Genomic DNA, 15,644 nt, shown 5'->3' with positions numbered 1-15,644 from the left:
TTATAAATTTGATGGGTTCAGTACAATTTGATTAGTTCAGTATTAAAGTTAGATAACATCGTTGATAATCATCTTTTTTTAGGATTATTTACAAATCCCTTGAATATGTTGAATGATGGAAATCAATCAAACACATTTTTAAGTCTCCTACAAACAGTTTTAGGTTCAAATCTGTAAGGGTTCAAAATTTCCTCTTCTATTCTTGTAATTCTACATTATTAGACTGCGTGGCTATTATTATTTGTTTCATAGACCGTCATAAAATTATCGTACCACCACATCTGAATAAAAGCTTTGAATCTGGTACTTTTAAATGGAACAATCTCTAGTCCATCATACTTTTAAGATAACAAAGCATATGATTGATTCCATTTTATTGACTTTACATGAACGAATAACTATATCTTGTTAATGAATTAACAATTAAAGTTTTGTATGATTAGCAAGATACGATGATGCTCAAATTATAACAAAGTATCATATTTCAAAATCAATTAGTTATTTATCACTTTCTCCAAATCTGAAATGGTGATTGTTTGTGACTAATTCCTTACAACCATTGGATAGTTCAATAAATATGATTTGCCCATGTGGAATGAAGTTAACACCTTTGCTAGGTAAGCTATTTGATGCATAAAGATTTCATTCTTTAAGTGTTCAACTTGCAATACAAGGAAATATTTTTTTCTGTCTGATGGGGTAATTTTCAAAAGATTAAAATGTCCCTGTCTTTTAAAGGAATTTGTAATCAATGCTAGGATCCGCGCATAAATGACCCGATCCGACCCGACTCGGACCGATTGACCCACCCGCCAAGATAGTCGTTGGATCACCTGTGCCACGTGTCACCATACTATGCAGTATCATACACTATAAATACTCGCATTTATGAATATTTACGCAAGTGCTATTATCACATTTTAGATCTTATTTACCTATTATAGATCACTTTCGACCCTACTTTCTAACTTAGGTATCGGAGGGCCTTAACTGGGAACTACCCAACAAGCCTAACGTGTATTCTGTTATAAGATCCACTCGTAAAAAGCTCAAAAAGAGGATTTAGCGACCCGATCTAAGGGTACCAGTTTAGCGATTATTGTCAAATTTATTCACCAAGTAGTTATAGCATTCGAAAGCTTTTTTCGGGTTTCAATAATATTTAAATTATCAACATAAACTGCAATCACAACAAATTTAATTTCACATCTCCATGAGATACATACAAAATGGACATTTGCATGTCCTACTTTCAACACAATGGCTGAGTCGATTATACCATATTCATTCAAATTACTTCGACTATACCAACATGTATTTAATTAAATAAAAATATATTCTCAAAAAGTATAAAAGTATATCATTTCATAATCAATACGAGTCTTTGTGAATATCTGTGAGCAATATCTCATCATTTTATCTTACACTGACATCCCGCAAAAAGAACGGTAGCCAACAATAGAATCAATGAGCACAAGATAATGACCTAAAGAAATAAAACTTTGAAGAGCGTTTATTCTCTTTGAGAAGGCACAGAATGTATGCTTTGTTCTTTCTTTTTCCTTTTCCGTGGGTGTTAGTGCTCTGTACAAAATAGAGAACAATGCCTATCAGAGAATTCTGACGGTCAAATTTGAACCGGATTCTTCAGCTTAGAATCAGATAATAAAGAGTTTTTTGTTATTATTATTATTATTATTATTATTATTATTGTTAATGTTATTATTTTTTAGATGAACGATTAGAAAAATCACTCCTACCAGCCAAAGAAGAAAAATAAGAACAATTTATATAATATTATTAACACTTTTGAGATACATAATTTGTAAAATACATAATGTTTCTTTATGAAGTAGGTATAATTTATCAAAATACATGAATAATTCACATAAATAAACCATTAATATAAATATAATTATCCCAAAATAATAGTGAACTTTGGGAGTCCCCATTTCTGAAATTCAGCCAATAATATTATTTACAAGTATTTTGCAGCAGCAAATTTTATTTTACAGATGTCAATATTTATACTACCACCTAAAAATTAAAATAAAAAAGAAAAAAGTGCATTAGATATTCCCATGTACCAACAAATCCCTAAACAAATAACAAAAAAGGAATGATGAGAAATTGAAATCAAAGCCTAGAGATCGAAGCCTACGTCGTCCATGGCGTCCCCATATCCGTCAGCATAGGCAGCCGCCTCACCGATATCCTCCACCATTTCTCCCACCAGTAATCCGCCGAGCAATCCAGCCCCTAACCCCAAACCCAGCCCTCCCATCCCCATCCCTCCCTTCTTACTTTTCTTCGGCTTCTGAGGTTGAGCAGCATACGGTGGTGGCTGGTACCCATACGGCGGCGGGGCCTGGTGTCCATACCCACTTGTCTGTGGATAAGCTCCATACCCCGCATGAGGAGGATATTGAGGAGGGTATTGAGGAGGGTATTGCGGAGGGTATTGAGGAGGATAGGGATGCGCCGCCGCCGCCGCAGGCGGGTAACTCGGACCTGCGGCGTATGGCGCTGCGGGATACGCCGTGACCGGGTCATCCGTGCGCTTGGCCTCCATTTGATGCGTGAATTTCTCCCCGAAACGGTAGGAGAATTTGAGGGTGCCCTTGGGCTTCCCGGAGCGGGTGTGGACCTGATATTCGACGACCTTGTCTTCGGTGGCGTCGGGCTGGTAAAGTTCGTAAATCGGGACGGTGACGGAGCCGATATCTTTGTAGCCACTGAAAGTGCTCTCAGCCTTGATCTCGAAGAGAAGGGAGAGGCCAGGTTTGGTGAGATAGGGCTCGTCGACCATGAATTCCATGCGGTGATTCCATTTGGGATTGGTCCCCGAATTCTTGTCCACAAACGTCGTCTTCTTGGAGAGTGGGTACCCGGCAATAGAGACCTCGGTGTAGACGTCCATCTTGGAGAAGACCTTCACGTCCTTGAGATCTTCGCAAGAGATGACGGTGATGTTGAGAGGGCGGTACTCCATTTTCAGGGCAATAAGATTGGGATTGAAGAATCGAAGTTTGTGGGAGGAGAGTTGGAGAAGATGTTGGTGAGTTGAAACAATGAGAATGATAGAACGGAGGGGGGTGGGGTGGGTATATATAGGGTGCCCAAACCGACTATGGGAGAAGAGGCGGCCGTTGGATCGGGGTCTAGAGATATCCGGGGCCATGGATATAGCGTGTTTCCGCGTTCACCAACAACAACCAACGGTCAGTGATTTTAACTAAATCTAGACAGGATATATATTTTCTGGGTAATTATTATTTATTAATGAAATAATTAAACTTGTCATGAATTGACATGAGGATTATTCATTACCAACCTTGCCAAATTTAATTGTTGTAATAATTTTGTATTTAACATTAAGTTTTAAAAGCAAATACACAATTAATTCAGAAAAATATTAAATAAATATTTGTTAATTAAATTAGTTTTAATTTTATAAAAATAAATATATATACATCCTCATATGTATTAATACGTGAAGACGTAATGTTCAATCATATAATAAATTGATAGAAAATTATAATTCATTTGCTAAACTACAATGAACGTTTAAAATACTAGAAGTAAATTTTAAAATTATGAATATAATTATATTAAATTTTAGAGAAAAAGGGAAGATTCGGTGATTCCCGCGTGTGGAAAGCGAGTGGAGAATATACGGTTAAGAATAGAAGGATGTCGTGAGAAGGACAGGTGGCGCTTTCAAGGGACCAAACTGTGGAGCTTAGTGTTTAAGCAAAACAACGTGTTGTGAGTACGAAGCAGAATACAATAAGGAAAAATGTTTAAATATTTGAAAAGTCCGTGTAGTGTATTTTTACGTGGATTTGCATCTTCCCATCCAAATTATATATGAAGCTTCTTTTAATTGCTAAATTGAAAAAAAAATAACAAATTTGAAGCTTCACCTGATAGATACTTCTATTTGATAAATAATTACATTATTTAAAAATTTATAATGTGGGGAAACACTAACATATCTAAAAGGGTGTATATGTAATTTTTGCAAAGACCAATGACTGTTTGTACATTTCAATCTAACTTCAAATAATGTCAATGTAATTACGCTTTTTAGTAAATAGAACACCTCCATGTGATATCAACTGATTTTTCAATTGTCACAATTAGATTTTTTTTTTTAAATTATTGTGAATAATATAAATTTCAGTTGAAAAATTCTAAGAAAATATATAACTTGAGGCTCGAATATCACACTCTCAAATCAAACACATTACAGTAAAATAATCTCACCGATTCAACAGTATTACTCGTAATTTCTTCTCTCCTCTGGCATTCAACATATCAACAATATCGTATGATTCTAACATCATTGATCTGCACAAGCAGTAGAGCTTAAAACTTCATAAAAAAAAATACATTCCTTCAACTAACAAAACTCTACTTTTTATGTATAATAAATAGTGCAATTGCATGTATAGATGAGTGTTTCTCCATGAAAAACATCTAATATATAAATAGGAATTAGTTGATAAATAAAATTAATGAATTACGTATGAAAGTGGGGATAATGACGAATAAGTAAAAATTAAAATAGAATAAACATGATATAGTGAGACAAAAATGCTACAAATACTATCAAGTATAAACCACAATCACCCATTAACACTGCTAACCACAAGCATAAATAATAGCCATTAATCTCTTAGGTAGGTGGGTGCCTACCTGTGCTCCACACCATACCTCGAAGAATCCCATTTGGGTAGCTGCTTTAATCTTTGGAGCTGCCCTTCTCTGCGCGTTTTCTATTCACATTCAAATAAAAATGGAGACATCAAGAAAGTAATAGGAAACTTCACGAAAGATAAGATGTCGCAAATGATTCACATCATTCTACAAGCAGTAACGAGTTTCTAAATAGACGCACACACTTCAAACCTATCACTATTACATCTTTCACACAAAGTTACACCAGAACATAAAACAACTCCATGCTTTCAACCCATTTCTTGATACGCAATGCCACATGGGGAAGGGGATGCCACCATTTGCCTGATGATTTTCTTGCTCCGTTTCTTTAAGCATTGCGAGCCTATTACCTCCCAACCCCGTCTAAAGACGGTGATAAGGCTTGTGCCCCAACACCCCCGTCAAAGTGTTCACCACGCCATGGCACTTAATTAGCAGATTAAGCATCTCTTGTGAGATGTCAGGTGGCCTGGACATTTGTTGCCTGGGTGGGGCATTAAAAATTGTAGGTCCTTGCTCGAGAGAAACAATGTCAGCAGGAAACTTTGGCAAGGGAATTGATTGTGCAAAAATATTGGTCTGAGGAATAAATTTTGGTAAAATCTTATTACCAGCATCCAGTGCATGTATAGAAGCAGCTACCTCGGGAAAACTAGCAATGGTCTTTATCTTATTCTCGACAGATAGAAGCTCACTATTAATGCTTTCACCACCTCCCAAGAGAAACTTTACCTTGGCACCTTTTCCACTGCCACTCCCACCATCGTCTCCAGAGGGCTTCTTGAGACAGGACTTGAGTTGCACCGCCTGTAGTGGCTGAGCAGCAGTTATTGGGCCCATTCTCTGCTCAACTGCAGAGTCTCTGAGATATGAGGCCCCAAATGAGACGGCTTCCTTCTGAAGGTTGACTGGTTCTGATTCCGCTGCATCGCCTTCCACTTCCCTGATATAGGATTTCACATGTGTGCGTCCAAACAAGTTGTTAGCTTCATGAGCAAACTTCAAAGCGGATTCTGCATCATCCTTGTACAGGTAGACCAGGCGGCATGTATAAGATTTCCAGAACACTCTTGTAGCCGAATGATCTAGAGGGCCGAAGCGGGCAAATCTTGCTCTTAGCTGTGCACCGGATGGGAGTAGTGCATCAGTTGGAAATTTCATGACCAGCATAGTTGGTTTAACCACTCTTACTGCCTGCTCCATCCTCTGGCTAGGTTCTACTGTTACAGCTTTTGTAAGTGTTGGAGGCACAGGTTTAGCACCTTTTTCTCTCACATGGCCCCCCTGGGTATCATTAGATCTCTGGACAATTCTTCTTTCTCCTGCCAATAATCTTAAGTCATCTATCTTCTTTTTATTAGTGTCCCTGGAGTCATTGACCTTCCTTGTCTTCTTAATATTTTTCAGGACACCAAGCTTCTTTTTCTTGACATATCCCAGACGATCAGGTGGACCACGTTTCTTCCCACCTTTGGTGGGATCATCACGCCTCACTAAACGTTTCACAATTTTTTTGGTTTTGGCAGCAGGAACAACCAAGGCAGCAGCAGATAAATCATTGCAGTTTCCGTCACTTGCATGAGTCTCAACTGGCGGTGATAACAAAATGCTTTTTTGATAGACAAGGGAGCGGAATTTTGAGAAAACATCTATGATGACAGCTGGGCAACTCCTCCCCGCTCCATGAGAGGGATTGAGAGCAAGAGCATGTAGATCTCTCACTAGCATTTGAAGCTCCATTTTTCCAAAGTCAACTGCTGGCTGTGAATGAGATGACAAAGAGCCCAGAATAAGATCCTTCTTATGATTGTCCAACCCATTATTATCAATAAATGGAAAATGGAGTGGCGACCCTGATACATTCTCTCTTTCTACAGTGCTGTTACTGACAACAACAGAAAACTGCCCAACTCTACCACCAGTTTCAGTGCTTGTTTTCTTTATTTTTTTGTTCTTCTCAACCACATTTGCATTCTCAGCATTTAATTCCCCAGCAGGCCGCTTTTTCACCTTAGCTTTTTTCATTGCACATTTAACATGTTTCCGAGAACCTTCAGAAGGACTGATATCAATGGGCATGGATGCTTGGAAACTTTTAGGTTGATGCTGACCATCAGGGGTACCATACTCAGAAGCCTGGTACATGTGGAGTCTTGTGCTAGGGTACATTACTTTCTTAGCAGATCCCAATCCATCCACCGCCGCCAGCGGACGTGAGGAAGGAACCAGTTGGCCTGAAGTTGCTTTCTTGCTCTTCTGGATTGATTCATCTTGCCGTTTAAACAAATATGTTTCCTTCTCCACTTGATCCTTTGTTTTGGTAGGTTTGGGAGATGTCACTCCCCTACCAAGAGCTTCCGCAACCACCAATCGGCCACTCAAAGGAGCTGCAATAACGCAACAAGGAAAATGATCAGTCAACTACGGAAAAGGAAGAAAAGATAGTGCTGACTTTCTGAAAAAATAAATGCTGGTAAGTTTCCATGCTAAGTGGTTCCATTCAAATGCCAATAAGGTACGAAGGCTAAGGTGCAAAAGTTTCAAGAATAATTCAAATAGTCAAGAAAATCTGAAAATGAACAAATCATTATAAATAGGCAGGGAAAAGTGGCAGCCATCACATCACAGTTGGGTACAAAGCGATAATTAAACAATAATGAATCTAGCCACTAAAATTTAATAGTGGAAATACCGAGCAAGCTTAGAATAGTCAGAATGTATTCTTCAAGTAACTAGCACCTTCTGTGATAGGTTGATCATGGACCAGTAAATAATGTTGGCCAAAGTGTAAATTTTGCTACAGAGATTTTTCATGGAGGTAATCCTTGATACTGTCCAAAAAGGAAAGTTGTCCTTCACGTCAAATAATAAGTGACAAACTCAAGGACAAAGCAAAAGTTCCATGATCAAATGCACTCTTGGCACATTTCTTCTACAAGGATATCTAAAATAGATTTGCTTTGCCCATGGAATAATGAAACTATCAACATAGTTTTGAAACAATGTTGATTTGACATGTTGAATTGTTGATTTGGCTGACATTAGGATGATAACTTCTCAACATTTGTCACAAGTTAACTATCAATGGCACAAAACTTCAAGGAAATCTCAAGCTAGAACGAAATACAACGTAAATCAACTTAAAAAGACTGTAACTAATAGGAGGAAACTAAAGATGTGTGAGAAGCAGGAGCTGAACATTTGTCCCTCAGGCAGAAACTAAAAGTTATAGTACAAAAAGTTAGAGTCAGTTGACTTCTGAAGGAAACCATTGTTCTCAAACTACCGTCCAAATGTAAGATAAAAATAATCATACTTTTGTGGTGAAGATAAAATATTTCAGATAATTAGTTTAGATTTTGTCAGAAGAGATTTCCTACGGACATTCATTCCCTAGCGACATTTATAAGACCAACTCAAGGATTATTAATGGACACTATAGTCAACCCATGCATGTTTTGTCCTATTATGTGTATTAATACAACAACAGAAATGTACAACTCATCAAAAAGCAAAGAGTAAAGAATCCAAACCAACACAGCGAGGTTAAATGCACATAATTATGTTACAGATCAGTACATTTCATTTCTATGATTTATTCCATCTACAACTTCTGTGAAATTTGACCAAGAGTAGCTGTATCAGCAAGGGGAAGTCCATATGGTGGATATTTTAGTGCAGGCATCATGAGAAACATTGAATGCTGGCATTGAGGATAATTTGTTATGCCAACTGAATGCAATACATTACTCTACTGACTTAATTATGATTGCTGTAATCAGTTTAAAATGCTACAATCCATATCCATAAAAAAATTATTCTTCCATACATCTTCTATTCGGATCATCTTCAGTAGCGTACAGCTAAAATTTATCAAACAATCCATTCATGCAAATTCAGACAACACTTCATAAAAAACATATAGCGTAACAAAGTCAAAGCAGATATTATGTAAACTTGTCATAAATTGTAATGTTATAAAATATGTTGTTCTGAACTTCGTTTCTTGGAGATAAGCATGCAATTACCAGACCGTACAAATTTATTTCCTCACAAGGTACTCATGCAATTTCGGCATTCTGTAAGGACCTCATTGCTCACACTCTACAGTAACATGTGGGATGCAGTGACTTCAATTCATATGACCAAATCTGCAATAACCAATTTGAAATGCATGGAGCCACATATCTACTTGACTCATTCATTTCTAGAATATATGAAGAGAACTTTTTAAGCAAAGAAGGATAAATATTAGAGGCAAAAGGGAAGACACCTCATCTTCTGGCAAGAAGCTATCCCAGATAAAAGAGGCATCACTCACGCAAACAAATGTACGGTCAGGAAGAAGAAGTACTTTTTTTATTCTTATCATAATCTTACTTCTGAGAAGCTACATATACTTCAAAGGATAAACATAAAGTATAGTTTCCTAACATGCTAACATATTAGATGAATATATTGAGCATCTCTTACACATGAAAAACATGAGTATGGTGAAAATTATAAGATAATAACAAAACATTTAATGATTTTATCAAATTGTATTACAGCTCATAACAATTCAGACCACTTTAATCCATATTAGGTCTGCAATAAGAAATCAGCATATATTATAGTTCCCAGATGGCAGTGCAGAGCCAAAAGCATTAATGAATTTACCCTCGGTTGTCTTTATTTGGTATAATGATCATAATCGGCATCTAGATACAAATCAAAGAAGATACAACTAGTCAAATTCCATTTAAATTCTCTATATTTGAAGCTACCTCCCTGAAGATACAAGGCAATAATATCGTGTTGTTAAGTTTCATTCACAACCTCTAACACATTGTCCTCAATAATATGAAGCCAACTACGACAAGTTTCACTATCCTTTTTGGCATGTACTCGTGTTTTTTAATGGGTCCTTTCACTTCTGATAAAATTTCTCACCAAATCAACATTGCTAAGACCACACTTCTTTTCTATTAGCCAAGTGTGGCCTCGTCATTAACATAACTCATTTATATTCTTGCTCTTAGGGTGTTCCCTGACTTTTAAAAAAAAAAAGCATTTCAAATACAAAAGTCATCTTTTAAAAAGAAAAATCATGGTATAATATGACAGAAGGGGGGAGAGATCAGAATATATAGCACCACAAAACACATGAAAAAACTGCTCGATTATATTCTGAAAAGTGTTGCATGAAGCATCACCTTTAGATGGATCCACAGTCACTGGCGCAGCGGGTTTAGGACGCACCATTGCAGTTCCAAAAGCCTGAGCATAAGTCTCATCAAGCTCCTCGAACAATGCCTTTCTACATGCCAAAACTGTTGCCTTGTTGTTGATTAAATCAATAGTTGAATGCTGGTCATTCATGGGATCCAAGGCCAACCGCTGTATGAAAGAAAGCATCTCCCTTGGCCGAAAACTATCTCTAGCTCCATTTATCTGACTCCAACCGTAAATCCCAGGCTCATTATCCCCCACATCCACAACAAAATATCCATCGACACTTGAGGGTGAGAAATTAAACTCATTTCTACAGCGGCAGGCGAAAGCCAAACTCCTTCTTCTTGATAACTCATCTAAAGCTTCCTCCACTGCCTGTAAGAAGGGCTTTGACGTTGTTTGCTTAGACTTCTCTTCAAAGTTTTCCTCGAATGGAATTAACTCCGCTGGGTCAAACCACCCATAGCTGCTGTCCCCAAAAAAAGCTACCAGAGCGTAACCCTCATGCTTGGTCGTCCGAACAGTAGGAGAAGCCAACGCCTCATTATATATGTGCCCGGGCCACCACGGGTGGGAGTCCACTTTCCCCCACACCATATCTCCAAGTTTATATCCATGTCCAACAGTTTCACTCTTTACTGTGGCCGCGAACTCATCAAATGCAGATAAAATAGAATCATAATCAGATAAAATAGACTTATATACCGCCAACATGCTCCTATTTGTCTTACGCTCCAGTTTCCCATTCCGCGACCCAGCCTTTTTACCATTCCCCTGCACTCTCAAACCAGAAGAACCGTGCTTATTTTCTCCACCACTGACATCACCAAATCCATTCCCCTTGTTCTCCAGCCTGCAAACATTACGGCCATTGGCATTAGCAAAAATCCCCGTATCATTTGATCCATCAGCGTCTGCAAGTGAAACCCGCGCAGCAGCTTCTGCCGACCCCACCACTATACTCAACTCCAAACCTGCCGCGGAACCAACAGCACCGGTTAAAGCGACATCTCCAAAGGCGACCAATGGCAACTCCACACCGCCGTCGTTGGTGGTGCTCATCATGGATATCATCCCAACCGCCAACAGCCACCTCCAACCCAAATCCCTGAATGAGAATACAAACAAGAAATAACCAACTGCATTGCTCAATCCACGGAAAAGCACAAACAATTAGAATCTGAAGCATACATGAACCCTAAGAAGAGGAAGAGAGAGAGTAAGAGCATCCCTTACTGAAGAAGTGTGTGTGGAGCCTCACATTATTAATTGATCAAAATCCAGAACTGGTTTAATTCAGATATTACTGCTACATAATACTTTGATCAATTTTATTTACCATTTCAAGATTTTAGATATCATTTAAAATGATACATTTTCTCTCTGAAAATTCTATAATTTAAATTCAAATAATTCCATTCATATAATTTTAAGATTTTATTCATCATAAAAATATCATTTGTATTTTATTTAATTCAAAAGTTATTAAATTTCGACATTTAACAGCGGTGTTCATTTAGTAGTATGAAATCGAAATTTTGGTAGGCCATACTATACTGAATTTGTTGGTTTGAACTACGGAATTTTTTTTCTTGTTATTTCAGTTCGATATTCAGTAAATTGAAATTTTCATTTACAATAATTACACTTCTATTTTGTTATTTTTAATAAGTAAAAATATAAAAAAAATAAGATATTAAAAAATATACATAAAAATTATATTTTATTACTTGATAAATTCGATAAATCGAGATTAAAACCTAAAACCAAACCAAATTTGATTTAATTCCTTCACAAAATGAATTTTATTTTTTATTCAATCGATTTATCAAACTGTAAATACGTACTCCAATATGATAAAATAATATTTTTTTTTGTTTAGATATTCATACCAAAATTAATTATTAATTGACAAGTATGATATTACTATAGGCCGACACTGGGATGACAATTGGTTTTTGATAATAGAGTAGGGCATGGGTTTAGTTTTTGTGTGAAAGTTCGATTTGATCACGTCCAATTCAATTATTAAATTACATATACTTTTAAAATTAATATAAATAAAAAATTAAATTATACATATTATTGTACGAAAAAAGTATGTGTATTTGAATAAAAATGATGACATTATATTTAAACACGTGGCGTATATAAGTAAAATCAAGTAGTAGATGAAACAAGTTTGAGCTAAAAAATGTACTAATATGCAAGATCCAAAATTAAATAGTACCTAAAAGTAAGAAACTGTTTTGCAGGTCTCAGACAAGATGGTGTGTCACTCCTGCAATACAAAGAGTAGATACTTAGAACACACGACTAAAAATTGTAGCTTAATGGATATTCACAAGAAGAGAACATAAATTTTGATAAAATATTTTCAATAGAAATACTTGAAGCAATTATTATATTTCTAACATACCCAACAAATAATTTCTAGTTGTAAACCATATTAGTTGTTAAAGAATGTTTTTATGTGATTATTATGTAAGAATTTACAAGATTGATATTCGGTCTACATGAGGTATTATTTGCTTTAATTTTTTATGAATTCTATGATTTTGTCCTGAAAAAGTGTATTGTTAGGAAGAAAATGACTTAGGGCTTATGAATTGTTTAAACTCCTCATCTGCCACTAATAGGACTCATGCTTACATCATCAACACCCCAGACAAGGGATTTTGGGACAAGCACATGGCTTGTTCTCACACAATGCGTTAAATGATGCGGCTTGCGATACGATGAGTGTCCCTTTGTGTGAGATATTGTCCGCTCTTATTTTATATGAGTCTCACGATTTTATTTTGAAAAAATACCTCTTTAAAAAATGAAAGATCCGAGACTTATAAGCTGCTCAAGTTATTTATCTGCAAATAATGCAGCACGCGTGCGGCCAGTTTTTATTTTTATTTTTTTTTATGTTTACATATTGAGCAATTAAGTGTTATAAATGCTAGTTGATTTTTTTTTTGTAGGATAACTTTGATTGGAGTGAAACTTGTGTAGATTGGGGCAGGAGCAACCCAGAGCTCTCAAGGGTTTAGCTTTGTACTAGAAGGATAACTTATGTAGTCTGGACATAAGTCTAGACATAAATAAGAGGAGACATATAAGGATCATCGGAAGTTCTAACTTAAATTGAATTTGGTTGGACTTGAATTAATTACATGACAAATGTAATATATTTGTCATGTTATTGGTATACAGTTTAGAAAAAGTGACCAATCACATGGCAAGTGTATCACACTTGTTTTGTGATTGATTTAATTAGAGTCGGGGCCTAAAATTAGAGTCCGAGTTAGGACTCTAATTTTATAGTGGACATGTCCCAAATACGGCCCTAACTATTTATTTATTATGATTTTTATTAATTATAATTTTTAATACATTTAAATATAATTCTAGTTATTTGGAAAGTAGTATGCTATATCTAAATCCTTTCATAACATTGCATTGTGGATTTTTAACATTAAGTTTTTATCTATTATTTACTCTTATTTGTTTTTCTCCACATATATAAACTAGCATATAACTCATGCTATGTAGGATTATGTATCTTTTATTTTTTTTAAACTAAATAAAATCTTTTATTATAAAAGAATAATTTTTTATGTATCTTTTTTTTTCATTTTAATAGATAAAAATAATATATTTGATTTTTTTTATCTATTTTGATTATTATTATGTATCTTTTAAACTCTTTTGTACTTTAATAATACCTTATATATATATATATATCATTTTTTACATATATCCAATTCTATATAAGAATACAAGAACTAAATATTAATTAATTATATTGTTTGTTATATAATTCATCTTTGATAATAAAAAAAAAAAATAAAGCACATAAATATTTATTCAGATCGCTTCGACTTGTATTTTTATCCAAGACGAGTCCATATCTGGGTTTTCTCAAAATGAAGTAACCACAAATCTGCTCCAGACTCGTCCATCTTCGATCCTAACCAAATTCATTTTCATTTAATTGAAGGTTCATGTCAAGAAAAATGTGTGCATGCAACAAAAACATTTTTGAATTCAACTCAAAATCAGATCTACACCCAATTAACCAATTTACACAACTACAAAAGTTTCATAAACACCAGATCTAAGTGTTTACCCATCAATTTATTTACTAGAAAAATAACATGCACATAACTTACCAAAATCCTCAAAATAACCAAGCACGTCTTTAATTTCTGCCAAATCAAGTCAATTCACCGCAATAAAATATCAGATCTGAGATAAAATCTACGGAAATCAAAACTTAATCATGAGATCTAAGCCTAGGAATGAGAATCTTTTCATTCATTTAAGCAACTTTTACCTTCTTTGCCGTATTGTTTATTGTAACCGATTGAAACTCCTGGAGTAGAAATCACTTTTAGCTAAGACTTCATTTGTTGTAGCCGATGGGCGATTCCTTTGGTCGCCAAGAATCTCAACTAGCAGTTTCAAGATGACAGAGAGTCTGGAAGTAAAGAGCAGCGGCGCAAGGGTTTATGAGTTGGGAGTCCACGATAACGTTATATATATAGGCGACAGTTACAATGTATATTTTATTTTAGGGTTAACATTTAGACCGCCTTAAAAATTGTATAATTACACTTTACTCCCTTGAACTTTAGAAATTACACATGAACCATTTCGAAAATACTTCATTTGTACACTAAAAGAAAATTGAGAAATTCCCATTTTGCCCTTGATCTAAAGATTATAAAATAAATCAAATAACTAATTTATTCAACAAGCATTTTGAGAGGGGTGCATTTGTCATGTTTATATACTTGAAAAGGAGAATTTTCAATATAATTAAGTTTATCGTCGATGATTTATAAGGCAATTATACAATAATTTTTTGGGCGTTTGAAATTTATAATCCTTATAAAACTTATCGCAATCGCTTATTTTCATATTACGTTTTTAGGTAATTGGTTTTTATATTTTATCTTCCAATGTAATATTAAAAGGAGTGCTTTAAGAAGATATTTTATGTAACAAATGCACGAATGATTTTGCCCTCGCTCTTAATTTTAAAAAATAAAAGATCATAAAAAACTGACTATTATTGTTATAATTTCAAAAGAATAATTTATTATATTTACTTCATTTAGAATAGATTATTGAGATGTGATATAAATGATGAACATACTTTTATGATGAAGAATATAGAATTTTTGCTTATAATATTGCAGAAAAACAATGATTGTCGCTAAGGTATAATAATCTAATTATTTCAAAATAATAGTGCTACAAAAAGATATATATTTGTACAAAACTTCGAATATGAGCCTTCGCCGAGTTGAGCCGGTTCACTAGGCTCGAACCCACCATTCCGAAAGCATTTGAAACGCACGGTGAGCTCCTTTAGGTTAATAAAGTGGCATGTGATCTCTCCCACTTTTAACGTGGGAAGGTATTCAAGATGCGTAGTGGTCTTAAGTCGTGTTTATTGGGTCATTTTTTTATTTTTATTTTTTATAATCTAAAAATATGATCTTTATTGTTCTACTATTACATTTTCACTACTTAATTCATCAATACTCTTTTTTTTAATGTTTATTTTAAGTTATTTTTTAATTTATTATCATCTAATTTTATTATTGTAAGTTTATTAATCAAATTATTATCTAAGTTCATTATATAGTCTTAACTATTATTTTTTTTTAGTTATAATTTTTTGTGTGATTTAATTTATTATTTAT

At 34.9% G+C, this 15,644-nt stretch overlaps 2 protein-coding genes across 4 annotated transcripts; both read right to left on the bottom strand.

The window, feature by feature from the left end:
• Positions 1 to 1,926: 1,926 nt before the first annotated feature.
• LOC105168911 (protein SRC2 homolog) lies at positions 1,927 to 3,088 on the bottom strand. Its single transcript, XM_011089108.3, has one exon. The coding sequence runs from the start codon at positions 2,990 to 2,992 to the stop codon at positions 2,144 to 2,146; it is 849 nt and encodes a 282-aa protein (XP_011087410.2). The 5' UTR covers positions 2,993 to 3,088; the 3' UTR covers positions 1,927 to 2,143.
• A 1,731-nt stretch (positions 3,089 to 4,819) lies between these two features.
• Positions 4,820 to 14,456, bottom strand: LOC105168910 (PWWP domain-containing protein 1). 3 transcript variants are annotated; one of them, XM_011089107.3, is made up of 5 exons: positions 14,267 to 14,456; positions 14,103 to 14,138; positions 12,170 to 12,220; positions 9,921 to 11,047; positions 4,820 to 7,112 (listed from the first exon to the last, which is right to left on the bottom strand). In XM_011089107.3, exons 4-5 carry the CDS (start codon positions 11,011 to 11,013, stop codon positions 5,089 to 5,091), a joined length of 3,117 nt encoding a protein of 1,038 aa, XP_011087409.2. In that variant the 5' UTR covers positions 11,014 to 11,047; positions 12,170 to 12,220; positions 14,103 to 14,138; positions 14,267 to 14,456; the 3' UTR covers positions 4,820 to 5,088. The 3 variants fall into 3 exon arrangements, with proteins under 3 accessions (XP_011087409.2, XP_088739444.1, XP_011087408.2); XM_088883318.1 differs by lacking the exons at positions 12,170 to 12,220; positions 14,103 to 14,138; positions 14,267 to 14,456 and adding an exon at positions 11,176 to 11,270; XM_011089106.3 differs by lacking the exons at positions 12,170 to 12,220; positions 14,103 to 14,138; positions 14,267 to 14,456 and adding an exon at positions 11,131 to 11,212.
• Between the last annotated feature and the right edge of the window lie 1,188 nt (positions 14,457 to 15,644).

The sequence above is a fragment of the Sesamum indicum genome, linkage group LG8 (genome assembly GCF_026168435.1).
Source record: "Sesamum indicum cultivar Baizhima isolate 11 linkage group LG8, ASM2616843v1, whole genome shotgun sequence".
In the NCBI taxonomy this organism is placed as follows: Eukaryota; Viridiplantae; Streptophyta; class Magnoliopsida; order Lamiales; family Pedaliaceae; genus Sesamum; species Sesamum indicum.
This window is presented reverse-complemented; position numbering and strand designations above follow the sequence as displayed.

Bases quoted from the DNA above. Each gene is read 5' to 3' on its own strand.
- LOC105168911 (XM_011089108.3), bottom strand. From the start codon at position 2,992: ATGGAGTACCGCCCTCTCAACATCACCGTCATCTCTTGCGAAGATCTC.
- LOC105168910 (XM_011089106.3), bottom strand. From the start codon at position 11,168: ATGCTCTTACTCTCTCTCTTCCTCTTCTTAGGGTTCAT. The intron at 11,048-11,130 runs GTATGCTTCAGA...ATTCTCATTCAG, and splicing joins TTCCTCTTCTTAGGGTTCAT to GGATTTGGGTTGGAGGTGGC. The intron at 7,113-9,920 runs GTGATGCTTCAT...GCGTTATTGCAG, and splicing joins GACTGTGGATCCATCTAAAG to CTCCTTTGAGTGGCCGATTG.